The sequence below is a fragment of the Exophiala bonariae genome, assembly GCF_035927105.1.
Source record: "Exophiala bonariae strain CCFEE 5792 chromosome Unknown scaffold_14, whole genome shotgun sequence".
NCBI classification, from domain to species: Eukaryota; Fungi; Ascomycota; class Eurotiomycetes; order Chaetothyriales; family Herpotrichiellaceae; genus Exophiala; species Exophiala bonariae.
In genome coordinates, this window is record NW_027042489.1 from 604188 (window position 1) to 630121 (window position 25934).

General features: G+C 50.1%; 9 protein-coding genes across 9 annotated transcripts; 4 read left to right on the top strand and 5 right to left on the bottom strand.

The window, feature by feature from the left end:
* Positions 1–235: 235 nt before the first annotated feature.
* On the bottom strand, positions 236–1023 carry LTR84_002866 (uncharacterized protein; the record flags this gene model as incomplete). The annotated part of the gene is made up of 2 exons (XM_064846466.1): positions 236–715; positions 769–1023. The coding sequence occupies 2 exons, from the start codon at positions 1021–1023 to the stop codon at positions 236–238; spliced, it is 735 nt and encodes a 244-aa protein (XP_064706076.1).
* Positions 1024–1807: 784 nt separating this feature from the next.
* On the top strand, positions 1808–3306 carry MTS2 (26S protease regulatory subunit; the record flags this gene model as incomplete). The annotated part of the gene is made up of 3 exons (XM_064846467.1): positions 1808–1810; positions 1863–1931; positions 1987–3306. 3 exons carry the CDS (start codon positions 1808–1810, stop codon positions 3304–3306), a joined length of 1392 nt encoding a protein of 463 aa, XP_064706077.1.
* Positions 3307–4374: 1068 nt separating this feature from the next.
* On the bottom strand, positions 4375–6011 carry LTR84_002868 (uncharacterized protein; the record flags this gene model as incomplete). The annotated part of the gene is made up of 2 exons (XM_064846468.1): positions 4375–5744; positions 5804–6011. The coding sequence occupies 2 exons, from the start codon at positions 6009–6011 to the stop codon at positions 4375–4377; spliced, it is 1578 nt and encodes a 525-aa protein (XP_064706078.1).
* Positions 6012–8216: 2205 nt separating this feature from the next.
* LTR84_002869 (uncharacterized protein) lies at positions 8217–9780 on the bottom strand (the record flags this gene model as incomplete). The annotated part of the gene is made up of 2 exons (XM_064846469.1): positions 8217–9246; positions 9317–9780. The coding sequence occupies 2 exons, from the start codon at positions 9778–9780 to the stop codon at positions 8217–8219; spliced, it is 1494 nt and encodes a 497-aa protein (XP_064706079.1).
* Positions 9781–13594: 3814 nt separating this feature from the next.
* Positions 13595–15282, top strand: LTR84_002870 (uncharacterized protein; the record flags this gene model as incomplete). The annotated part of the gene is made up of 3 exons (XM_064846470.1): positions 13595–13881; positions 13943–14399; positions 14458–15282. 3 exons carry the CDS (start codon positions 13595–13597, stop codon positions 15280–15282), a joined length of 1569 nt encoding a protein of 522 aa, XP_064706080.1.
* A 454-nt stretch (positions 15283–15736) lies between these two features.
* LTR84_002871 (uncharacterized protein) lies at positions 15737–17146 on the bottom strand (the record flags this gene model as incomplete). Its single annotated transcript, XM_064846471.1, has 4 exons — positions 15737–16063; positions 16168–16896; positions 16968–17042; positions 17099–17146. The coding sequence occupies 4 exons, from the start codon at positions 17144–17146 to the stop codon at positions 15737–15739; spliced, it is 1179 nt and encodes a 392-aa protein (XP_064706081.1).
* Positions 17147–17526: 380 nt separating this feature from the next.
* MEF2 (Ribosome-releasing factor 2, mitochondrial) lies at positions 17527–20223 on the bottom strand (the record flags this gene model as incomplete). Its single annotated transcript, XM_064846472.1, has 1 exon — positions 17527–20223. The coding sequence occupies one exon, from the start codon at positions 20221–20223 to the stop codon at positions 17527–17529; it is 2697 nt and encodes an 898-aa protein (XP_064706082.1).
* A 1277-nt stretch (positions 20224–21500) lies between these two features.
* LTR84_002873 (uncharacterized protein) lies at positions 21501–23426 on the top strand (the record flags this gene model as incomplete). The annotated part of the gene is made up of 5 exons (XM_064846473.1): positions 21501–21856; positions 21908–21949; positions 22000–22350; positions 22398–23064; positions 23169–23426. The coding sequence occupies 5 exons, from the start codon at positions 21501–21503 to the stop codon at positions 23424–23426; spliced, it is 1674 nt and encodes a 557-aa protein (XP_064706083.1).
* Positions 23427–23878: 452 nt separating this feature from the next.
* LTR84_002874 (uncharacterized protein) lies at positions 23879–25847 on the top strand (the record flags this gene model as incomplete). The annotated part of the gene is made up of 3 exons (XM_064846474.1): positions 23879–24349; positions 24407–24860; positions 24916–25847. 3 exons carry the CDS (start codon positions 23879–23881, stop codon positions 25845–25847), a joined length of 1857 nt encoding a protein of 618 aa, XP_064706084.1.
* Positions 25848–25934: the final 87 nt, after the last annotated feature.

A 25934-nucleotide genomic window follows, 5' to 3' on the forward strand; every position in this document is an offset into this window, starting at 1 on the left:
GTACTTTCGCACATGGTCCTCGTGCAGAAGTCAGTAGCACTTGCCTATCACTGGCACAAAGTCCAGGGAAAACTATGGGTCATTGAATATGTCATTTCCTCAATTTCCTCCATGTCCATGTAATCTCTGTTGATTTACATCTTCAACGCCCAAATACAATGCGTTGGGCCAACCCGAAATCCGTAACAACACCAGCGCTTCTATGCAGCAAGATTGTCGAACCCTAATAAGCAAATCACGGCTCACCCAGTAGTCGGGCTGTAATGTCGCCCATGTAAGCCTCCTCCAGTTCATAGTCCTGACCGCCATTGCGATCAATTCCAACATAGTTGAATGCGTCCACGACCCGCTCGACGTCGAAGCCCATCATCACGAATCTGTCGATTAATTCTTTGTTGTAGCCATCATAGACAGCGATGTTGGCTGCAGCTTCCCGTTCTTCGCTTGCTTTCTCAGCCTCTTCAATAGATTGCGCGGTTGATCCTCCACTGCCCTCACCAAGGTTGGACTTTGGTGCTCCTGCGTACTTGACTGCCCACTCCTTTGCTTGTCTCTCGAATTCTTTTGGATTTTTGATCAGCTGCTGTGCAACCACTGCGTCTTGGGGGTCCTTCGGTTCAGGTGAGCTCAGAAGAGATTGTAGTGAAATCAAGGCAGATTTGATAGTCAGAACAGGTGACCAGCCTGTGCTGAGAGTGTCTAGGCAGATGGCTCCCTGTATAATATGTCAGTCTGTGGTAATTTGCTGCATCTGCCGTCATCACTCACCGTCTGACTTGAGATATTGGGGTGCCAGATCTTGGTGGTGAACTTCATCACCGGGGGCTTGAACGGGTATTCATTTGGAATATTGATGGCTACCTCGTATGTGCCGCCCTCATATGGTGTTCCAGAAGGACCTTTAAATGAACCTCTAAGGTTTGTGATGTTGTCTCCAATGGCCTCTGCAAAGATCTGAGAGTTGGTGTCTCCACGAATGTCTGCTAGGTCTTTGGCTATCCGCCTAGCCTTATGTCCAGCCATTGTGAGGTGCGATTTTTGGAGTGCAGGCAGATTGTTCGTGAACGGAAATCGAAGTGGGAGGGAGAGCGTGGCTGCTGAACTGTCGTCAAGTTGCCAGATGTCACAGATCAGTCAAGAGTCTAGACGATGTTGGGAAGTTGGAAGTGGTCAAAGAGAATATCAGATGAACAAGTCCGAAAGCGGAACACTGGTGGGAACAAGGCTGTAAATGTAAGGTCCCGCGGAAGTAGAATCACATCGAAGAATGAGGAGGAACAAGTGTAAACGTTGGAGGGGTATCTAGTATGAAAGTTGTACTGAGACTGATGTCGAGATAGAGATAGAAAGCAAGTGGTGATGATAGATTGCCAGATGAGTGAATGTGTCACACAGATACACAGCCACTGTGGACGTGGTGCCTGGTTTGTGGCCTAGGAAATGCTCGAGGTGGATGTAGTCAGGCAGTGGTTCGACTCCACGCATTGCAGGACGAAGCCTCACTTTCAAAGTTTGTCGGAGAAGGCAGCGGCAGCCTGAGGCTGACTCCTCCAGCTTAGTCATTTCACTGTGAGTACCATTAGCAGGAGCTAAGTACAATATAGTGATGATGGCGGCTTGGCAATCTACTAAAATCGTCAACAGGCGCGACTGGCAATCGTCACGCATCTGGCCTTCGCTCAAGGGCAGGTCTTCGTAGTAATCACTCTAAACAATTCCATCCTCTCCGTTCCATCACCAACACCTGATCTTCGTCATTGTCAACACTTGTTTCATTCATTACCTTTGGTTTCCTAACTCATCAGCAATGGTATGGGTTCATCCTTCCCTCGCACGGCAAATGTCAAACTAACACTCACTAGGGAAATCAACAATCCCAGATGGGAGGTGGTCCTCCCGGACAAGGAGGCAAAGACGACAAGGATAAGAAGGTAATTTCATTTCATCCACGACTTCCAAGATAATAGAAACTAAATCCCTCTCCAGAAGGATAAACCTAAGTACGAGCCACCGCCACAGCCTACAACAAGAATCGGTCGAAGAAAGCGCAAGCAGGCCGGTCCCAATGCCGCCGCAAAGCTCCCTCAAATCTATCCTACCGCAAGATGCAAACTCCGATACCTGCGAATGCAAAGAGTCCACGATCATCTTCTCCTGGAAGAAGAGTACGTTGAAAACCAGGAGCAACTAAGAAAGGCAAAGGCTGCACAAACGCAAACCCCGGCCGTCGCTGGTGAGGGCGAAGCCCTTGATCGGAATGCCGACGAAAGAAGTCGAGTCGATGATATGCGCGGAAGTCCTATGGGTGTTGGTAACCTTGAGGAGCTTATCGATGATGACCACGCCATTGTTTCATCCGCCACAGGTCCCGAATACTATGTTTCAATCATGTCTTTTGTCGACAAGGATCTGCTTGAACCCGGAGCTTCCATCCTACTACATCACAAATCGGTCTCCGTTGTTGGCGTTCTCACAGATGATGCCGATCCGTTGGTGTCTGTCATGAAGTTGGATAAAGCTCCTACAGAATCATATGCCGATATTGGAGGCCTGGAACAACAGATACAGGAAGTCCGCGAGGCTGTGGAATTACCTCTACTGCATCCCGAGTTGTATGAAGAGATGGGCATCAAACCACCGAAAGGTGTCATTCTCTATGGTGCTCCGGGTACAGGAAAGACACTACTGGCCAAAGCTGTCGCGAACCAGACTTCTGCCACTTTCCTGAGAATTGTCGGTTCGGAACTCATTCAAAAATACCTCGGAGATGGCCCAAGACTGGTGCGACAACTTTTCCAAGTTGCTGCAGAGAACTCTCCCAGCATTGTATTCATCGACGAGATCGACGCTATCGGTACGAAACGTTACGAATCAACATCCGGTGGTGAAAGAGAAATTCAACGGACCATGTTGGAACTTTTGAATCAATTGGATGGTTTCGATGATCGAGGTGATGTGAAGGTCATCATGGCTACCAACAAGATTGAGACACTAGATCCCGCATTGATTCGACCAGGACGTATTGATCGAAAGATTCTGTTTGAGAACCCGGACACCAACACCAAGAAGAAGATCTTCACGTTACATACTAGCAAGATGAGCTTGGCTGAGGACGTTGATCTTGATGAATTCATTGCACAAAAGGATGACCTCTCAGGTGCGGACATCAAGGCCATCTGTTCCGAGGCAGGTTTGCGTGCACTTCGAGAAAGGAGAATGCGAGTCAACATGGCGGATTTCCGAAGCGCCAAGGAGAATGTGATGAAGACCAAGAATGAAGGAGAGCCGGAGGGCTTGTACTTGTAATCTGGTTGACTTCTGGTGCAAGCATGGGCGATGATGGCCAGAGCTCGATCCCTTTTTGTGTAGTTGCTCAAGAAGACTAGCCAACCACTTCGGCCGATCTGCTTCACAAGGTCAATCGAAGCCGTTGTACTTTAGATTAGAAAGCTACAGGGAAGCCAAGACCCTTTGTAGCCATGTGGGCACTGAACACACATGACCTGGAGAGGGTGTCAATGGAAAGGAATGGATATACCAGTGCACATTCTCGTGGTTCAACCTCGCTACCCCTGTCCGAACCCGCCCCGATTCCCATCTTCCGCTCGACACTTGTTCCTTTCCGAGTATATGTCCTTTTCGTTGTACATACGGCTCTACACACACATAGCATCCCAATTCGCACGCCCCAGGAACAGCAGTTGCGTGCCTGAGACCCGAGCAGACTGGGATGGCTGTAAGGCAGATGCTAGCAACATCCAGCACCGAACTCAGTTTCCCACCACCCATCGACAGAGCTTCAGTCTCACTCGCGTTCGTATCTGTTTCTAAGTTGCTCTCTCAGGCTGACTTCGATTCGAAAGTGTATGTGTCAAGGAAGGGAGCTAATATGATATGCAAGCGGATGCTTTGCGGCACGGCACAGGGGAAGGTGAAGGTCTCGGAAGACAAGACAAGACAGGAGCATTGACGCACGAATGAGAAGATGGCAACGAATGAACGAACGGGTCGGGAAAAGGAAGGGGAAGTTCAAGATAGCAATGTCAAAGGTGGCGTGGTGCATTTTTCTTTGCTCGCTAGTCTATCTGGTCGTAATCATGGTCGTGTCCGTGATTGTAATGTGAAGTCATCGTGTGTGAGGCGAGGCGAGGCGAGGTGATGCCAGGAAAAGGAGGTCGTATGGCATCGTCTCTCATTTCATTTGTGTCGTTTTGAAGGGGGTATCATCCTTTTTTTTTCCTTTGCCTCCTCTGTTTCTTCGTCGCTCTCGCTGGCTAATTGATCTGGTTTGGTCTGTTGCTAGTCTCAACTCTCTATAGCAGCTCAGGTAACATGTTAGCCAAAAAGTCAATGTCTCAAAGCGACGCCATCAACTCAATCTGATGTCGAGCCTTTATCACAGCCAATCCGTCCGAGTAATTCCTTGCGATCACTGCTCCCAGCGAGCAGATTGATACCTGACGCATGTGCTGAGTCGTAGCTTTTCCTACCACCACCAGCGGAACTAGAGGAGCCGGCGCTCGACGCGCGTGCTAGTGAAGATGATGAAGATCGAGATTTTGCTTTTGATCTGCGAGGTGAGGATTGTGTTTTTGAGACGGAGAAGCCGGGGTCGGTGCTGAGGACTTCTCGCTCGAGGAACAGGGCAGGCTCGATGCAAGTGTGGATGTTATCGATCAAGGGCTTTTCTTCAAGATTGAGAGTGTCATCGGTGGTGGTGTCTTCCTCCTCCTCGTCACCATCTTCATCGTCTGAACGTACATCTTCGGCCCCCTTTCCCGTGACCACTTTATAGGCAACTCGTACGATCATGATGAACCAGACTAGGAGGACGACTTGTAAAGCGGCTAGCATCCAGATGAATGTCCATTTGATCCTGTTATTCCAGCAGACTAGCCCAACAGGATCTCGGAAAGGCTGGAACACGTGGTCCCAGTCGTTTGGAACGGGTAGTGGGCCTTGGAGATTCTCCACACTGCCTTTATAACACCCATACTGAATTTCTTCAGGGATGTGGGCGTAGATGCTGTGCATCACGGTCATGTATAGCGCATGTCTGGTAATAAACCATGTTACTATGAAGACGCCAAATGCAATGTCGCACGCCACATTGAAATGGAGATACTTCAAGATCTTCGCGAACGGAAGAATGATGTCGACGCTGTCCATAAGACACAGAATCAGGGTGCCAACGCGGTACTGGTGATAGCCGTAAGAGGCGAGCATGAGAACACAGGTTATGACGTGGTGAGTGAACATCTGGTGGTAGTCCTTTCTCCGTTCTTCGATGTTTACCACAACAATCTGTTGCAACCAGAAACCAAATTGGACCAGGTAGTACCATTTCGCTAAGCCGTCCATTTCTCGAATTGGCCAATTCCTCCACAGGGCGCGTAGGTCGAGCCAGTAGTCGGAATTGTATATGATGTAGACGCCGATGCTCCACGAAAAGGAAGGATAGATAAAAATCCACGCCTGTTCAGCAAAGCGAACCCTCGGCTTTTTCTTCTTGATACCCAGGAAACCAGCCAGAGGAGCAAGGAGATAATCCATGACGGCGCATCTTAGACCGGTGAAGACGATGATCCAGTAGAAGACGAAGAAGATGTCGTCCCAACCCAGGGCATAGGTGCCCGTCGCTGGGTTGAAGTAGGAGATGCGAAAGAACTTCTGAGTATGATGTCTCGCCGATGGGACGGCCAGGTGGATGAAAAAGAGTATCGATATGAAGTTTAAGGATATGGCTGCGACAATGCATTAGGATTTCGAGGTGCTTTTCTGGTGAGTGACTCTTGATTCTTACCGATTTGGTGGTCCACAATCCAGGTGCAGGCGAGTGCTATGCTGCTTTTTTCTTTTCCTTTCTGCTGCCATCTAAGCAATGCTCTCTTTTGTGAAGGCGAAACATTATGTTGTCGGTGTTCAGTAGATAGATGTGCGATGCGGTCTAATTTCTCCTGGTCGTGAAGATTGGGAATGCTCTTTTGCTTCTGAAGGGATATGTCTGCCATGGTGGGTGAAAAGCGATTGTAGGCACAGGAGACAGGAGATGGCAACGTGGGCCACCAAGGAAAAGGGTATAGGTTGAGATAGGCTTGTTGTATGGGCGACCAGCGCAACCAAATTGAGGGTGGTGGTGTTGAGCTCGCAGGTAGAGAAACGGCAGTGATTTTGGCTAGGTGGTGGTGGGGGAGAAACGAATGGACAGTCTAGACGATGGCACACTTGCCGCTAAAGCATGATGCCAAAAGCAATGGATATTGGCAATTGGTTGGGATAAGATGTAATGGAAGCGAAAGGTGGGAGTGGTCGTGAGAGGAGGAGGTACTGGTCGTGGTAGTGGTACTTTGGCCTCTGTGTGGGAAGAATGGACACCTGTGATGGTGAGGGTTCAACTCGTCCTCCGTACTCCATACCTCCTCAGTGGCAGTGGCAGTGGCAGTGGCATGAGACGGTTATAGAAAAAAAGCAGCAGGGGTCAAACTGGCGGTGACAGGCATACGGAGTACGGGATAGGTACAAGCCACGGGCACGGGGAGGGACGATGGGGGGGCATTAAACGGACACTTGTAACTGGCTAGCCCCCGAGTGAGTACCTGAGCTTAGCTGCACCTCAAGTCTGCTGGGCTGATCCCCCCTTTGATCGCCTGGAACTTTAGTGGCTAGCCCTCCCATATGGTTATAAAACCCGGTTCTGCCATTTGCCGGTCGTGCTCAAACTGCAGGCTTCCATTGCTTTCACATACTGCCAAGCGAGTGACAGCCGCCAAAAACTGCATTGGTGTTCAGTCCATTCCTCTCGCACAATAGACATCGCCGATATGCATTTTCTCCTAATTCAGATTTATCTCCGTTTCTTCTGGTAGATATCGCGATCGGTTAACTGATGGCGTTGTGCTAGTAAATGTTTATAATGGCGCTCCGGAAGCCACCGATACAGAATCTTTGATAGTGTTATCTTGTTGGAGTTGCCAGTGTGATCTAGACCTGGTTTCTCAACCACTCTGCAAAATTTGAACCCCACACTCCTATCTGTGCGAGAGATGACGAGCTCTGCTGCACCTTACTCGGACAGTCCATCTGTGAGGCCCTATCCGTGGATCTTGACCCGCTTCGGATGGCTCGATCCATGTAGCAAGGGTGAATCCAAAGGGGCGGCCTTCAGATCGCCGATAGGACTGTTTTACACTGTCCAATAGGTCCTTTGAATTACCCAGCTAGCCATTGGCTGCTGTGTATTATTTGGGAGCGAAAGCTGACCAATCTAGTTTCTATGTATATATACTTTATATGTCCAGAGCGAGACTTCGTGAGATGTTAGTGCTGAAATACTAGCTACGTTTCTGACGTCTCGAACTTTCGATCAGGTAAGATTCAAGCCCATGTTCAGACCACGCTGCTCGAGATCGAGAACTATTTATGCTTCGCCACGCCCATGAACCTTCTGTGCCTTTTACTCAAGAGTTGCTGCATTTCGTTTTTCTCCAAGAAGAAAGGTCGTTGGAATTGCAAAGCTGCGAGTGTCCTTGGTACCACATGCGACCATTCTGTTGCGCCATCGAGTTGACGTCCTTGCGAACTCTTTGCGTTGCTGGATTGAAAGCAATTTGGGAGCCATCCTGTACAAGTGAGTGGATGGCTGAAGCGATTGAGCCTTGTAAAACGCCAGGTTGGACATGTACGTAGACCAAATGGGGCCACTGGCTGGCCCGCGTCCGTCCTTGTGGCTATTTATCAGGGACCCGGAAGAAAAGGCCTCTGAATCGCCTGCGCCTTCTTTCTCCGAGAGAGACGCCGCCGTGTTTGATCTCGGCAAATCTTTGTGCCTGTACACTTGCTTTTCGTGCTGTCTGTTCTCTCAGCCTTGCGTTCTCCTCTGCCCTGGCGATCTCGACCTCCTCCTTTGTTCGACTGTCAAAACGTTGTGCAAGGTCAGGTTCATCAAAACTGATCATGATGAGTGTGCTCGGTTGGGCCAATTCTTCCCAACCATCTACCCCTACTCTCATCGGTGGTCCTTTGCCCATATCTTTTTGAAAAGTTAGGAAATAGGAACGACCCCAGGATCCCCGCTGGAAGGCTTCTATTTGTTCAGTCCGCAATCTGTCAATAGCGTCACGTATTTGACTCCTCCAATACGGTGACTTGATTTGATCACCGAACCCATACTGCCTCACGGATTCCACAAGATCCTGTATCGATGGATTATATGTATGTCACAAAGTTATGGCATCGTAACTGCGACACTTCGAGAAAGGTATTGAAATCTCTTCGCCGTCATGTGTTACGAACATCACGACGTCAGGATCGAGGTCTAAATGCGTCCCGGCTTCTTCTGTTTCCTTAGGCTGGGGCTCTGGAGCATTTACACTTGTAGATGAAATCTCGAGAGTCTGTGATGCTGGAGGCTCAGCTATATAGTGCGTAGAGTTTTTGATGCTATCCATCCCGGTGTGCGGTACAGGAGGTGTGGGATCTGAGGGGGATACGCGTGGAACATCGGAAGACATCTGCGAATGCGTAGTCTGTTCCGTCCGGAGGGGCTGCTGAAGTATGCCAGGATCCCGCAGAGGTGGTGACTGGTCCATCGCAGAGGCAGCTCGTGTATGAGAACGTAGATCACCACTGACGATTTGGGGAGCGTTAGGGACTGGCGAGGGGCTCTCGACAACCATACCAGGGCTGTTTGTAGCAGGACCATCCTTTGCAATGGATGTGTCTCCCCTAATAATCTTCTGCGCAGAGTCGTTACTTGCAAACGAAGTTGAGAATCGCGTGTTCAGATTGGTCTGCGAGTCGCGTTGCATATCGATGGGATTACCGTCCTGATCGTATTGTACTGACTCAAGAGCCTCGTTGGCGTATTGACAAACTCTCTCCTGTGCCAGATAGGCTCGAAAGTAAGGGAGAAGAGCCAATGGCCCTACTGCACCAATTGCAGAGGTAGAGCCTTCCTCACTTGCGCTCTGGGCCAGATCTGAAGGCTCCTGTTGCCCTTGAACAGTCATATCGCTCGAGGAAGAAGCCCCATCATCGGGAACTGAATCGAAAGTTTGGCCTGTGGTAGTCTCGCTCTCTACCCTATCAAGCCCTTCAATGGCCAAGATGCTCCCGGCGCCAGTCAGAGCGGAAAGTGATGTCTGTGGTTGGAATGCTTCCAAGAGCTGTGAAGACTGTAGGTGGTTTTCCATGTGGTACATTCCACCTCGGACGACATGTCGAAGATTGACAACCTCATCAACCAAACTGAGTTGATTTTCTTATTAGTCCAGATATATCATCGCCGCGATGCGTGATGAATGCTCGGAATACTCACTGAGAAATCATGTTCCTGTCTGGCACTTTTTCCAAAATAATGACCGAAACAAGTAATTGAAGTGTCGATTTGAGATTTGATAATAGTTCTCTATGGTATGCGAATTTCGACCTCTCGAAGAGCCATCGAATCTTCAGAATAATGTTTGAGAGTGGCGTTGAGCCTTGACTTTGCTCGATGAGGGGCTTCAAAACGATCAAGAGTTTCTCGCCATCTTTCTGGATGGAGAGACAAGTGGCAATGACATCCCCAGCAATGCTCCTGGCACGAGCCATCGAAGGGGTATCGGAGTCAAGGCTGTTACTGAGCTCCTTCAAAGCCCGAGAGAATTGAGCGGTGTCATTAGCTATATCTCGAACGTCTTGACCGGCATTCTTGAGAGCTATTGCAACTCTGTAGAGACCATTACTTAACTTCAGTGCGGCACCTGAGATGCCGATGATGCTGGCAACGAGTTCAGCCATGGCCGCTGTAAGATTGAGGGTGTTGAGACGAGGAAGGAGAGCAGGGAATTGACCATGAAGGGTGAACAAGTAGACAAAATTGATCAGGCTGAGAAATTGGCCCCCAGCCTCCTTGAGGCAGATTGTGGCTTGTGGACAACATTCTGACTATATCCTAGGCTCTGAATGGGCAAAGAGGGGAGAAGCCAACTGAGGGTTGCTCAGCCCAATTGTTGGCGCAGATATTGGCAGCTGCTCGCGGCCAGGGCGGGCGCGAGGCAGAGGGCGCGAGGCACGACGGCATGGAATGCGAAAGCCATCGAATGGAGATCCATGATTGGTTCTGCGCAGGCTGGGATTGTGTCAAAGACTCGAAGGAGTGTCTTAGCCGCTACTTTTCCCTTTCAGGAAAGATATCCGATAGAGCATTCTCAGCCAAAGTACTCTATCTTCTTTGCACGCACACTGTACCAACCAATATCAAGCACACGAAAGCGACGGGGTATTTATGGACCGGTATCAATATATGTTACCTACTCTCGGTCACTTCCTCTCAGCAGAGTCCGAAGCATCAGAGTAACGGCGTCCCCTTCGGACAAACAACTTGCTGGCAGAGGAATCCGGGGGAATGCATTGCAAATATGTGGCACAGTAACCTTGACAAATTGTCGTGGATGCGCCAAAAGCAACACAAGCTCGTCCTTCCGAACAGTCTGCATCGGATGCGCATGGGGGAGCGCCTAAACAATCAAGCTCAGCATTGCAGATTCCCGGACGATCACCCGTGGGATCACGATCACAAGAGCAGTCGTCTGGACAGCCGCCGACACCGTTTTCTCCCGTCGGGCTTGTGCAGGTCGGTGCTCTAGAGATGAGCTGTTAGTAAACGTAGATTCAAAAAGGATGGTCTCGCGTTGCCTGGAAAACTACTTACGGAGGAAGTGAGGTGAAAGAACGCGTGGTCGTGTTAGTTGTCGCTGTGGCTGTGGTCGTGGTCGTGGTAGGCTGTTCTGGAAAGTCCACACATTCGACATAGGGTGACACCCGGGCAAAGCCTCCAGGAATTTCATTTCCGACATTCAGTTGGGATGGAGTTGCAGCACCACCAGTAGAGAAAATAGAGTAGTCGGCACAGATGCAGCTGAAAACCTTTGTAAATTCACCAACAAAACATGTGCAAGTTGGATTGTGGTTTTGATCGATAGATGATTGAGGATCAAACCAAACTGGTGATTGGGCATTTACCGCTGCATTGACGTTGGCAATCCTGTTGGTCGCCCACTAGTGGATCACGTTGTCTATCGTTAGCCAAAGCACCATAGTATAAATTCACGGAAAAGGAGAGCGAGGGAGAAGGTACACTGCTTGACGCAATTCGATAAGTGACTTGCGTCTACCAGACGATTCTCCGCGTCAAGTTTGAATATTTTGTTAGAGCCATCGAATGCAGCACGCCCTCCGACGACCCCTAAACTTGTATTATCGTCGACATTTGTCGAACTCTTAGACCTGACATCAAACCCTTGCCTACAGATAGGTGTAGGCCTGCTTCTAGTGGTTGTAGTTGGGCAGGAACTTGTGGTGATAATAGAAGTGGTTGCAGGGCAACTAGCTGTTGTAGTCGTCGACTCTGTGGTTGTGAAGGTAGTCGTGGGACAACTGGCTGTTGTAGTCGTCGACTCTGTGGTTGTAAAAGTAGTCGTGGGACAAGTGGCGGTTGTGGTTATGATCTCCGTGGTCGTGGAAATGGTGGTTGGACAACTTGCGGTTGTTGTGGTAACTTCCGTGGTTGTAGCGGTAGATGTTGGACAATTAGGCGACGTTGTTGTGATCTCGATTGTAGTGGTAGTGGCAGTGGGGCACCAGCATTTAGTGGTGCTTTCAGTGGACTGAATAGTACTTGAAGATGCACTTGTCAAAATAGTGGCGGTGCTGGAAGTGCTCTTTGAATAGCTCCAAGTAAAGTCTATCGAGGATGATATAGTTGTGTGAGAATAACTGTGCTCCCAAGTTGTACTTGTTGTCATCCGTAAAGAATCCGAACTTGTTGAGGGTACAGACTGGGAGAGCAATACGCTCGAGGAAGAGGTACTGCTTGGCTGCAATGTATACCAATCGGAAGGTTTAGATTTCGAAGTTCGTGAAGACCAAGTTCCGCTTTTGATTGAGGAGGAGGAGCTCGGAACCGAGACCGCGGTGGAAGCTGGGGAAGGTCGAGAACGGATTATCGAGCTTGTTAGCTGGAAGGTGCCCGATTGACTGTCGTGTCCGTATTGCCAATCGTCCCAATCTCCATTAGACCCCAAGGATGCAAATGAAGTGGAGTGAGGATGAGCAGTGTTGGTGGGGTACGCCGATGTTTTGTCTGTGGTGAACACATTGATACATGGGCACACGTAATGTGTGGATGTCTGCACGAACGTGACAACGACATCAACATCTTTCTGCCAAACACTGCTCTGCACCGCGGCCTGTGCAAGTGACAGAAGTGCCAAAAGCCAAACAACAAGTATGAGTATCATGTAGGAGTATCAAATTGCGGGAAATGAATGAGTGGATGATCGAAGTATCGATCAAAGGAGAGAATTGGTATACCTACAGGACAAGCGTACAAACTCGAGAGAGAGATATAACGGCGTTTTTCGGTGGTTATATAGCCCAGTGGTCCCTCACCTCACCCTAGGAGTCGGATGGACCTTGCAGACGAGCGCTTGATACTCAGGGGCTTACCTTCTTAATCCAGCTGAACGAGGATGGGTATCTCGCTTCCCAGGGAGATTTGGTGCGGCGAGAACTGTGCGCTTGTAACAATCCACAAAAGGACGGTGTTATTGTGATCAAGAAGCTGTAAAAGTGCTGAGCAGCCCGATCAAACCCTTACTGGGGTTCCAAGTCGCTGGAATTATTATAGAACTCGAGAGGGGGGCCAGAAAACAACCTCCATAGACCTTCTCCAAGAAGAAAGCTCGATTTCGCCTACCCCGGCTTTTCAGCCATATGTCTTTCGCTTGAGCTTCATTCGTGCCCTATGAAACCACAACAGCCGTTGTAATTGAGTAAGGTCTGACCATTGGAAGGTATTAGCGGGATTATAGCTGATTCCGGGGTTTGGATTTCTCATGACTCGCGAGAAATATGTCAGGCCCACGGTCCAGGTTGGACATAATCAAAGGGTTGTTTCACGCTTTGGGTCAAGTACCGCGTACCTGAATGAGCACCTAGCACTTAGGTTCCTAGCTAACAGTAGCGTCTTGGTGATGACTTCTAATTGGTTCATCAAGCTGCACTAGCTCCTACGGTTAAGGCCACTCAATATCCATGAATTTGTACGTTGAAATCCGAACTCCATGGCTACTTTGCGAACTCCTCACCCGGCCTTCAAACCTCGGTGTTCGACCAGAGTGGAGGCGCCCAACTTGGTAACCCGTACTGCGCGGTCGAAAAGAAGCCCCAACATTGGACTTCAACGAGGACCAATTCATCCCCACATTCTCTGCCGCTTTGCCGCTTTGCCGGCCTCGATCCAACCTCAGTCCATTTGACCATTATTGACTGGGGTACACTATGTACTGTTTAGTGGAAAAAAAATACCCTATGAACATGAGTCAACGAGGTTCCCAAGTCTCTTCGGTTGGTCGGCACAACTGTCCAGGACTTGCTCCTTCTTTTAAAACAAACCACCACCTCTGTAGGTCTTCCACTTTGACGTGCTTGTGCTGATACCGAGCGTGGTATTCGGATTCATTACTCCACGATGAGGTGACATATCTATCTCTCTGTTGATCGAGCCCCGCAATCTTGAGCTTTCTTTCTGCTCCCTTCTGACACTCCAAAAATGTCCGAGAAAGACTTAGAGACTGGCACAGCCGCCAGGTCGCCATCGCTCTCAAGTACAAGCCTTACAGATGAAATAACACACGCCCGGCGCTTTGCCGAACAAAGTGACCTGGAGAAGGTTTATTCGAGGCACGAGGACAAAGACGTTGCTTTCGAGATCGTGCCGACGACAGATCCAAACGTGGTGAACTGGGACGGCCCTGACGATCCAGAAAACCCATTAAATTGGCCTTCAAAGCGAAAATGGACAAATATTGTCCTGCTAGCACTCATCACTACTTTAACGTTCGTGTGCAATCATTGCTAGGCGTCCTTGGCCGGAATAGTACTGACATGCTACCAACAGGCCGCTTGCATCTTCAATGTTTGCTCCCGGTGTACCGCAAATGATGGATGATTTCGACGAGAAAAGCACTGATTTGGCATCTTTCGCTGTGTCTATCTACATTGTTGGTTACGCGTTTGGCCCTCTTATAATTGCGCCGCTTTCTGAGCTCTACGGCCGTCTTTGGGTGTATCACATCAACAGCTTTCTGTTCATCGCGTTCAATATAGGCTGTGCCAGATCTACCAGCTTGTCCATGCTCCTTGTTTTTCGTTTGTTGGCTGGTACCGTTGGCTCATGTCCTGTCACCGTGGGCTCGGGATCGATAGCCGACACTTTTCGACAAGACCAACGTGGCTGGGTCATGTCAGTTTGGACATTTCCGATCCTCTTTGGTCCCTCCATCGGCCCAGTCATGGGATCCTATCTATCAGCCGCAGCTGGTTGGCAATGGGCTTTCTGGTTTCTTGCCATAGTTGTAAGTTCGAGCGGGCAACCCGGACAGTTATAACTCCAAACTGACATTTGGTTCTCAGGGAGGCGTGATGCTCATCATCGCCGCTTTCATCCAGCGAGAGACCTATCCTCCTATTCTACTCGAGCGCAAGGTCCAACGACTGCGAAAAGAAACAGGCAACGACAAACTTCGATCTGCATTACAATCGTCAAAAACTCCACGCCAACTATTTCTCATTTCAATCGTGCGACCAACCAAAATGTTGCTCTTCTCCCCAATTGTTTTTGGCCTCTCCCTGTACATCGCCGTCACGTATGGGTATATGTATATCCTGATCACAACGCTAACACCCGTCTTCCATGAATTGTATGGCATCAGCCTCAGCAATGTCGGCCTCGTCTATCTAGGCTTCGGAGTCGGCCAATTCGTCGGACTCTTTGCATTTGGTTTCTTCTCCGATTCGTACCTCAAACGCCTTGCCAAAGGCGGCGAGATGAAACCCGAATACCGCCTGCCATTACTCTGGCCCGGAGCGGTTCTGATCCCTGTCGGCCTCATCCTCTACGGCTGGAGTGCCCACTACCTCGTCCACTGGATCGTCCCGATCATAGGCACGACTATCCTCGGTCTAGGCTTGATCACAGCCTTCATGCCCGTGGGCACCTATCTCGTCGATGCGTACACCGCGTATGCAGCCAGTGCCATGGCGGCGAATACTGTGCTGCGGAGCTTGGGCGGTGCGTTCTTGCCCCTCGCTGGCAGGCGGCTGTATGCGACGCTGGGCATCGGTTGGGGAAACAGTTTACTCGCTTTCATTGCGTTGGCCATGTTGCCCATGATGTGGGTTTTCGTCAAGCACGGCGAGCGGATACGGACTCATCCGCGATTCCAGCTGAATCTGTGATTTGCATCTCAAAGTGGAGTTTGGGATCGACCGACTGGACGTGGCAAAAGAGCGTGCCTTCTTTGGTTTGCATTGGCTCGGCTCTGGATCTGGCATATTTGATATATCTGGAGCGGGTGGCGTTGGTGACGGAAATCCAGGTAGAGAAATGGGACTGACCATTGGATATTCCTAAATATTGGTGTTTGAGAATTCTACAGCGTTCATGTCTCATTCTTAGAAGCCCGGGGATTGTTGATACACTCAGTCAGAAGCTCCATCATCGAAGAACCTGCAGAGAGAATCGACATTCATCCAAAATACCTGTCTGTATATGCTTGATCTAAACTTAAAACTTCTCCCCATGCAAACCAAATACTCCTCCAAACATTCGTCCATACGTGATCAAGAGATCGATCATTCCATAACAACATTTCAAAATCCACCTCAATCACCCCCATGCTCATCATAATCATCACCAATCATCACCCCAGCCATCATCCTTGGTCTTGAGCGGCGGATTGGCCTGTGGAGTAGTCGTCTTCTTCATCGCACTGGTACCAATGCTGCTATTTTTCGTCGTGGCACTAGTGTTCTCCGTGGGCTCGCCGAAGCTGTCCCAGAAATCTTTCCGCTCGGGTTCGACGTGTCGCCGGTTCGAAGCTGCCGAGCTGGCTTTCTCGTCCTGGCCCTCGACGAACCGGTTGAAGGTCTCGGCTGCGCCTTTGGCGCCACTGGTGATGCCTTGGCCAGCAGTGAATGCCGCTGTGCGTGCTTGGGATGCGAAGTCTGAGGAGGCGAGCTAAATGGAAAACGGGGAGTTAGTGGACCATTTCATGGAAAATATGCTTCCTTGCTCTACAAAGAACAAGGGGCCTGTGGGCAGCAGGCAGGAGCTTCACATACGTTCTTCGCCGTCGGCTGGATGTAAGAATCATTGACGACCTTGGCCTGCTTCGAGACTGTGGTGGTGAACCATCCGAACCCCTTCGTCAGTGCGCCGATCGGATTCTGCGAGAAATCATCGGCCGTGGGCAGACCGCCACTTTGTGACTGAGGCTCAGGAGGCGCACTCCCAAAACCTGCATACTTCCCACCCTGGCTGGGAGCCAGGCCCTCCGGCCTCGCCGCGTTGGCCTCACCCATCCGCGAGAAATATGCTTCATTCTGACTCTTCTGCTCGGCCGTGATCCGACTCGGTTTCGAGGGTGCGGGACTGGCTGTCCTCGACGCAGCTGAACTGCCCGGTTGCTTCCCACCGCCGGCACCGCTTCTGACTCCGCCCGCAGGCGTGGCCGAACGACTCGCCTGCTTTGCGAGTATCGCCTGGCGCTCCTTCAGGAAAGCGGTCTTGTCGAATTCGCGGTCCTCAACCTGCGCCGTCAAGCGCTCTTTCCACTCCTCGCCGATTTCGCTGTCGTACCGCTCTTTGATGGTCGCTTCGTCGAAGGGAATCGGTGCGTTCTTGTTGTAATAGTCTTGCCACGCTTTGTTGCCGCCGTACTGCATGCGAAGGATCTCGTTTTGCTTGAAGGCGTCCATGGACACGGAGCGCACGAACGACACGTGCACTCCGAGTCCGCGGTGCGTGCCGGCGCATTGCAGACAGATGAAGGTGGAGAATTTAGGGGATGCCTAAGTGTTAGAGACGGAGTCGGTCAGTCTATATTGTTTCCCGAGGAAAGAGGGAAAGGAGAGGTCCTCACCCATTGCGGTGAAGGGGCGCCGCAGTCGCAACACTTGTCGTTACCAGCACCCTCCTTTTTGCCCAGTTGTGCGAGCTGGGATGCTTAGTTAGTTGACTGTGAGGCGAACAACGAGGAAGATCTCGACTTACTTTACTCCTGGTCTCGGGATCGACCTCCCACATCGCCTTGGACGCCATGGCTGAGGTGGTGGTGGTTATGGTATGTTGAAGATGAGCGGTGATTCGAAGAAAGTGAGGTGGGGGACCTGCTAGAGACAAAGGTTCGCCGAAAGTATGTTTATTTCCGCTACCTCATCAATAATTATCACCCCTGCAACAACATGCTCGCCGCTCTTGTTTCTATTCTATTCAGAGAGGACAAATCTGAGATTTTAAGTAATCTAAGCCATGCCCTGAGGTCCTCATTCACTGACGGGGCAGAAAGTCTAATATTTGGAGATGAAATGTTGTTGGTACAAATTCCACACCACTTCGTGGGTGGATAGCTATTTAACTCCAAGGCGTCCGTGAATCCACCATCCGGTCCCCTTTTGACATCTGACACAATGACACTTGTCTTACAACGTCTCACCACGTAGTTCAGAGATGACGGCCCTCTCCCGTTGCCCAGTGACCTTTTCAAATCGGTCAACACTCATCACAAACGTTCCTCTTCCTCCAGTCATGCTCCGGAGGTGTTTGAGGTATCCTACCATCTCACGTAAGGGAACCTTCGCCTTTACGGTTCTCTGCGGGTTGACTTGTGTGTGTTCTTCTATCCCGCTAGACGACGATTCGAAGGGGTCTTTTGGGGCGTAGATCTTGCGTATATCAATATGCTTTCGGCCACCACTTGATTCTGCGTTGTCTTCCTCGTGATCACCTAGCGAGACGATCTGGCCGCCTCGTGTGGATGAGATGTCTTGAATTATGGAACCGAGACTGGCCTCGTCGATGCTAATGTCAACGTTCATCACAGGTTCCATCAAGGACGTGGGCACTTCCTTTGTAGCATCCTTAAAAGCCGCAATTGTGGCAAGTCTGGCTGCCGAAGTGAGGGAAGCATAGGTTGTTTCAATCCCGAAGATGTGTTCTTCGGGTCTAAGCGTCAATGTGACTTTCGTGTTTCGCAAAGGATACAAGTACGATGGTCCCCGGCTCAGCGCTGCCAGTGCTCCATTGGTGTATGCAGTTTGGATCTCAGTCAAACTCAGGTGTGGCGGCAAACTCACATTGTCAGAATTGATAGGTCTTCCTCGTTTGTCCAGAGAAGGCGCTTGGACGATTATGAGGTTACCATCCTGTTCGAGTACTGACGTGCTCTCGTAAGTATTGCTCAACTTGTCGTCCGACTGGTCCCATGGCTCTACGAGAGCTTCACAAGCTCCTTTCCCTTTGGTAGCTGCACGATCTCCTTCAAGACTTTTCGTAATAGATTTCGAAGCCTTCGGAAGTGTTTCTCTATATCCAATAGCGATCTTTCCCATCCGGGCATTGGCCTTCAGGTCATTGACGAGTCTATCTTGAGCGATCTCAAGATGTAGTTCTCCCATGCCACTGAGCAATGTCTGTCCAGTGTCTTCATCCTGTGTAACTTGAAGACTGGGATCTTCTCGCAACAGAAGGCCGAGCTTTTCGTGCATGTCTTTCTCCTCCCTGAGACTATTGGGTTCGATTGCAGCGAAGAAAACCGGTGGTGGAATATTGATGGGGCGCAGCTGTAGCAAGTTCAAAGGTTCTGGAGGCACAGCTTTATTTCCACTGTACGAGATGAGAGTATCTCCTGTTCTAGCGAACTTGGATCCTGCAATCACCCCAATCTCCCCTGCTTTCAAGCTCTGAACCGGGACGGAATCTGAAGCGTACATGCGTAACAACGTGCCCGCTCTCTCCGAATTTTGTAAATTCGTATTATAGAGCAGTGCATTGCGCTCAATCGTTCCAGAGTACACTCGGATGTAAACCAGAACACCCTTCTTGGCGTCGTTGACAACTTTAAAAGCAAGAGCACAGCCCTGCAAAGTGTTTCCCAACTCAGCTCCTTTCAGCTGCTGGGTTTTTTTGCTTGATCTCGCTGATGCATCAGACGCATTCGCAATGACCAATTCACCCTTTATCAATTGAGACAGTCCTCCGCATGCGCGTCCTATGCTCACTTCCGGATCTGGTCGCTCAATTGGGCTGGGTAACAGATTGTTGACCGCATTCAAGAGGGGTTGCACGCCAATGTTACGGAAACTTGCACCAGCAAAGACTGGGATAATCGAGCAGTCGTCCAATAATAAAGACCGTCGTAAGCTGTCAAGAATCTGAGCTGGGGTGATGGCCAAGTGATCTTCTTCCATTTCGAAAAATGCTTCAACCAGCTCTTCATCGTGCTCGCTGAGAAGTTCAACCAAGGCGATGCGGGCTCGTTTCAGCTCTGTCCCAAGCTCCGGATAATCTTTGTCAAGCACCGATAATGGGATTTGCTGGACACCCTTTCCATCACCTCCTTGGGGATAAAGGTAACCCTGGAGATTGATTACATCACCAATTCCAGTGAAACGCCCCTTGCCTCCTTCGAACCATGGGATCTGACAAACAGCAGGCCAGCCATTCAATCGCGATCCTATTTCGCGGACAGTCCTGCCAAAAGCCGCACCTTCCCGGTCGAGCTTATTGACGTAGGTGATTCGTGGTATTTTCCACTCTCCGGCCTGATGCCAGACTTGCTCAGTCTGAGCCTCAACCCCTGCTACTCCATCGAGGATACACACCGCGCCATCGAGGATTCGTAGTGATCGTCGCACTTCGAATGTGAAATCTGCATGGCCAGGAGTGTCAATCAGATTAATATTGTGGGAAAATCGAGCTCGTGGCTGCAGACTGTGCGTGGAGTCACCTCTGCGCGAAGCACATTCTTCCGTGGGCGGCCACTCAAATGTGATTGCTGCGGATTGAATTGTGATGCCGCGAGCTCTTTCGGCTGGGAGGAAATCGGTTACAGTCGAACCTTCATCCACGTCACCTATTCGTCGAGTGTGGCCGCTATAATAGAGCATGCGCTCAGTGGTGGTGGTCTTACCAGCATCAATATGGGCAATGATGCCAATGTTTCTGGTCTTGTGTGCATGTTGGGCGTCGGCAGACGTATGAAGGCTTGACGTCCGCCAAGGGGACGACGAAAATGCTCGTCGAGCTGATGAAAATGCCCCGTGATAGTATTGAAGATGAAGCTTGCTTGATCGCGCTAGAGTGGAGTATCGCAGAACTCGCCCATTAGAAACTACCATCCCCTTGCCAATTGTACTGCTGGCTTTCTAAGGTATATTTGATCGGTAGGGCAAAACTCAAAATCAAGATGCAAAAATAACCGATCCAGAGAAATGAAAACCCCGCAAATAGATGTTGTTACAATACTTTCTCCTTTCGATTTTGAGGTGTTGGAAGTTGATGATGAGAAAGACAAAAAGCCTCAACCTCCAAGCAGCGCCAAGAATATGGATGCTGGCTAACCTTCTTTGGGACAGCACTGAGGCTGTCCTTAATACAACCACTACCGAGCGAACTATTTTTGTTCGATATCAACGACCAGTGTAAACCATCCGCGGATAGGTAGATTTTTTAGCTTGTGCTTGCGTACTATCGTGAGACTATTGACAGCGATTGAGTCAGTCGTGAATCCATCCCTTTGGTCCTCCAAAAACTTCCATCCTTGCAGAGCACCCGGCGGCACCACTTCCATCATTGGTAAGTGACGATCAAAGGAGGCTTTGTCTCGACAAGACAGCCTTCTGGCGAACTACACGACGTGAAACTGAGTATGAAAGCGCGGAGCAGAGTGTTATCATAGAATTATAGTTCTGGACATTTGCTACTGATTCATCGGCCCGAGCTTTTTCGCCCTGACCACATAGCTCTTCCAGCCACCTCTAAAAATAGTGGTACAGCTGTCCGAACTCCGGTACGGATACTCAATTGCCTTCTGCTCGACGAATGCACATACCCCCGGTTCGTGATTCTTGGGGACTCCGCAAACGCGAATGTACTTCCTTACTCCAGTGAAGAGCGAATTTGCAGGAGGCCATGGCTGTACTTGTTCAGCTCATCGAGGAAGATGGCTTGAACCGCTCTTCCTGGACAGGCACTCAGGCTCAGTAAACATTCCCTCGCATTGTACTAGGCCTGCCAGTAGGTCAACCCCAGTTTTCGTTCAAGATCTGCCTCAAGAGCCATCAGCTGGCGCCTATCAAGCCGTTTAATCATTTGACAAACTTCTTTATGTCCCAATGCGTTGAAGCTGAGAGATCTATACCTTGGGTGAAGCGTCAGCCTACTTCCTGTTCCGCTAGACCTTGGTTCTTCCAGACAAGCATTCACAAGTATGGCACTATGTTACCTAGGTAATGTTGCATTAAACCTAGTGAGGACCAAGTTATCGGTGAGCCATTAAATCGAGATCCATATTCTACGCACACACCACTTAGGGTAGTTGACAAGAGCTATATATTCGCAATGGCTGTATACATCTCATATCCTCATCAGGTGCTGCACTGAAACAACAGTAACCATGCGGTACACTTCTACTGGCTCTCTCTTGGCTCTTTCGCTACTTGCTTCATTGACGCATGCCCAGTCTTATTATGATGGTCAGAGGCCAGAGATCGGCGATCATTCAATCAACTGGCAAACGGAGTGTTCATACTTATCACCAGACACCCCACTGCCATCAACACCTTTGCAATGCGCAAATTTGGAGGTACCGCTTGACTATGTCAACCACAGCTCCAACGATACATTGTCTTTGACTCTAGTCAAAGTCCCTGCAAGAAGGGAGCCTGTTTTGGGAAGTATCATCATGAACCCTGGTGGACCGGGCGGGAGTGGAGTGGAGGTTGCAATCGGTAGGGCTAAAGATCTGTTGACGTAGGCGGAGATATTCACTCTTTTGAATGCTCCAGACGCTGACAGATTTAGCATCCTTGGAGACCACTTTAATATCGTCAGCTTTGATCCCCGGTAAGAGGTGCAAGTCTTAAGTTCAGCCCCATGTGACTGACTGTGAGCAGTGGTGTGCGGTATACGCTCCCCTTTCACTGCTTTGAGACGGACGTTGCCCCTCCATCAAATCTAGGGAATTCGTCCGATGTGGCAATAGGAGAAGCGTTTTCTGCTGGAGTGGCACAGTCTCATAACTGTCAGCAGAGTAACTCGAACACTTCAGCTTTGCTTAGCACCGCATATGTTGCCCGGGACATCATTCGGATAGTCGATGCTCTAGGTGAAGATGGCCTTCTCAGATATTGGGGTTTGTCGTACGGTACGATTCTCGGAGCAACAGTTGCATCCATGTTTCCGGAAAAGGTAGGTCGACTTGTTGTCGATGGTGTTGCGAATGTGGTTGAGTATTATTACGGCTTGTGAGTCGCCTCATTGTCTTCCTCCAAGTACGAAGCTGACCTAAAAGGGAACCGTCGGCACTCGAAGATCTTGATGCGGTGGTTGAAGGATTCTACAGCAGTTGCAGCAAATCGCCCTCAACATGTGCTTTGGCCTCGGACAATTCTACAACTGAGTCTATCGCAGCAAAAGTTGAGGACTTACTGTTGTCACTGAAGTATCAACCAATGGTTGTCGTCTCGGATGACAATAGTACCGAGCTTCTGACATACACCGCCATCAAGAGTGCAATGTTCAGTGCGCTATACTTTCCTGCCGGGTGGATGAAGCTAGCAGTTGCACTGCAGGCACTTACAGAAGGAGACCCAAGTGGCTGGGTTACCTACGTGGGCAATGGTACAAACTCCGAGCGGACGCCATATGCAATTAATGGTATCCGGTGTGGCGAAGCATCTTATCGTACGAACAAGTTATCTAACCTTGATACTTTCATCGCGGAGATCAGCAACGTGAGCGAATTTGGAGGGCTCGATATCGGCCCTTTGAATGATTTGATATGCGCATCATGGTTGGTTAGGGCGAATGAAGTATACAATGGAACATGGGGTGTGCGAACAAAGCATCCTGTCCTAGTCATTGGTAATACCTACGATCCAGTCACTCCACTATCTTCTGCACGCAATATGAGCAGTTTATTGCCTGGGAGCGTTCTTCTCGAACATCATGGTTATGGGGTAAGAACTTCCTCCGACTGTGCTTTTCTACCTTTTGAACATCTCGGCCCTGTCGGACGCTAGGTGTTCAAATTTGATGGCTTCAACACTAACTGGGATATCAGCATACCTCTCTCGCACAGCCTTCTCTTTGCACTGCTCGAATTATGCGTGAATATTTCACGAACGGAACGTTGCCGAATGAAGGGACGATCTGTGAGGCGACCGTTCCGCTCTGGTCGAACATGACTGAGCAAGAGGCTTTACAACCACTCAATCCGAATGGTACTGTCAACGGACTTGCAAGGAGAGAAGATTTGAATGAGGAGTTGTTGAGAGCAATGAGGCGCCTTGCGGGCGCATTCCCTGGCCCTCTTTACTAGATGCTCATACCAGGACTTCACACCCAACGTTATGAATCATCGCTCATGCTTAGAATATACCGCTTTCCGAGATTTACACATCAAGTAGATACAGTCCACCTTTTCTCATCTAGGGAATTTAGCATAGAAGCAAGCAGCATGACCCTCGAAAACCCTGAGGTATCTACGGTGAATCATTCTACAAACAAGAAACCAACTACGGTCAATCATTAGACACCGTACCCAGCTGCGGAGTTCCCTCCACGACCGGCACTGCACTTGACCTCCCACTATCAGCGACAACAAGGTCCACGGCTTATAGTTGTGATATCTTGTACCCCGATCGACACCCTGCGCCAGCCCGCCTCTCATATTATATACTCTCACGATATTAGAGATGTCCAACTCCTAGGCCAGAAAACCAATTCAAGTCTACCCAGGCACACCTGATTGCTGCCACTACATTCGCAGCCATGGATTACTCGGCGGTTTCTAGCGACTCTGACGCTCTTCATGGCGCATCTCCCTGGGGTTCGTCTTCTCCTCGAGCAAACAGATCATTTCCAAGTCCTTCCGATCCTCCCGATTCACCGGGTCCCATTCGAGGTCATTCCTACTCTCAATCGCAAGATAGTGTGCCGGAAACCCCATACCAACCCGCAGCGCCTGGTGAAGGCAGTGAGTCTCCTACGTTGGTATCCGAGTCACATGTCTCTCAACAGGCTTCCTATCAATCGGAACCTACACAACATGGTCAGTTGGGTCCACAGGAAGCCCAGGCCCCAGTTGCTGGTCAACAGCAGCAATATCAGCAACGACCAGGTGCAGCTAGGTATCATTCTACTAAGCAGCAAAGGCCAGTTGCTCAATATAAATTACAGGCCAAGGTGACGGCCTTGGAAAGGACCGGTCGAAAAGATCCTGTCATCAGATTTGATGTACATGTATGACTGCCTTTCGTGTACGACTTCTTGACACACAGTGGCTGACGGTTTTTCCAGACAAATCTACCAAAGTTTCGGACAACACAGTTCCGAGATGTTCGTCGAACTCACACCGAATTTATCAAATTGGCAGAGCATCTCATTTCATCCAATCCCGAGGCCTTGGTTCCCGCCGTGCCACCTAGTCTTACCTCCGCTGGAGCTGGTACAGATGAAGACGAACTACGTGTGAAGAATTCCATCCAGAGATGGTTGAATGTTGTTTGCGGTAATGATGTTCTTATGCGAGATGAGGAAATGGTCTTCTTCGTTGAAAGCGATTTTGGGTATTCACCTGTCGTCAGGATGAAGCAACCTGCCACCGGCGTGAGACGGAAAGTCTTGAAGCAGTTTGCTCCACCTCCAGACGATACGCCAGAGTTACATGAAGCCCGCCCAGTGGCCAAAATGTTCTATTTGGGTTCTCTTGACACTGGACAGAAGTTGGAACGTGTCGTCAAAGCGAGAAGAGGTAACGTCTATCCCAACTTATGTCTAACTTATAGACTAACATATTTTCTGCTTAGCTCTTGGTCTAGCTGAATCATCGCTGGGCGAGAAACTCGGCCAGATGCATGTCCAAGAAACACACCCTGGTTTGTCCATCGCTTATCGCAAGTTGGGTCGCATTATTCAAACCACCGGCGACTACCATGCTGCTCAAGGCACGGCTGAAGCCACCACGCTGGGAGACTCCCTGTCTTATCATTCCGGGGACGCTTTCATCGTCAAGGAAACATTAACGAACCGACACATCCTACTCCGTGAGCTCTTGCAAGCGGAAGCCAGCCGACGAACTAAAGAAACTGCCGTCCACCGCCTAAAATCCAGCAGCAGCGTGCGCCGCGATAAAGTTGACGAAGCCATCTCCGCCCTCGACGAAGCAACCAGTCAGGAGAACTATCTTCGTGCCAAGACCCAACGCGTGACTGCGAACCTCCTCCTCGAGAAGCGCCGCTGGTTTGACCGCACGAGTGAAGAATTCCTGTTTTCACTCCGCGAGTACGTTGTACGCCAGATTGAGAGCGAACGCCGTGCCCTTGCAACCCTCGAATCCGTAAGACCGGATATCCGTGCCATCGATGCGAGCGGCGGTCTCAGCCGTCTGGGACGAGAGAATCACCCACCGGTCCGCCGCGTCAGTCTCGCCAGCAGTCAGGGCGCCAAAGGGGATGCGTGGTCCGGCGTGGCTCGCTCCCGTGAAGCCCTCAACCGATCCATCAGCGGGACATTCGGCGCGGGTGGAATTCCCGAACGTGATGAAAATGGCAACTATGCTAATACTCCCGGTGGGGGCGCACAGGATGGAGAGGGCGGTAGTGGCCCAGTTGCTGGAGGCCGTCCCCGATCAGGTACCGGTTCGGCCAGTCTTGCTAGCGTCAAGGAAACGGCCAACGAGGACGACGACCGCGTCGATGCTAGGAACGCCGCGAGCCGTTTGGCTCAAAGTACCTTCTGATAGAGGGTGGCTTGTGGCTTTTTCTTCCAAGCTTGATGGCCATGTATGTATGGTCGCTTGGCCTGGCTCACTCGCCTCTCATTCACG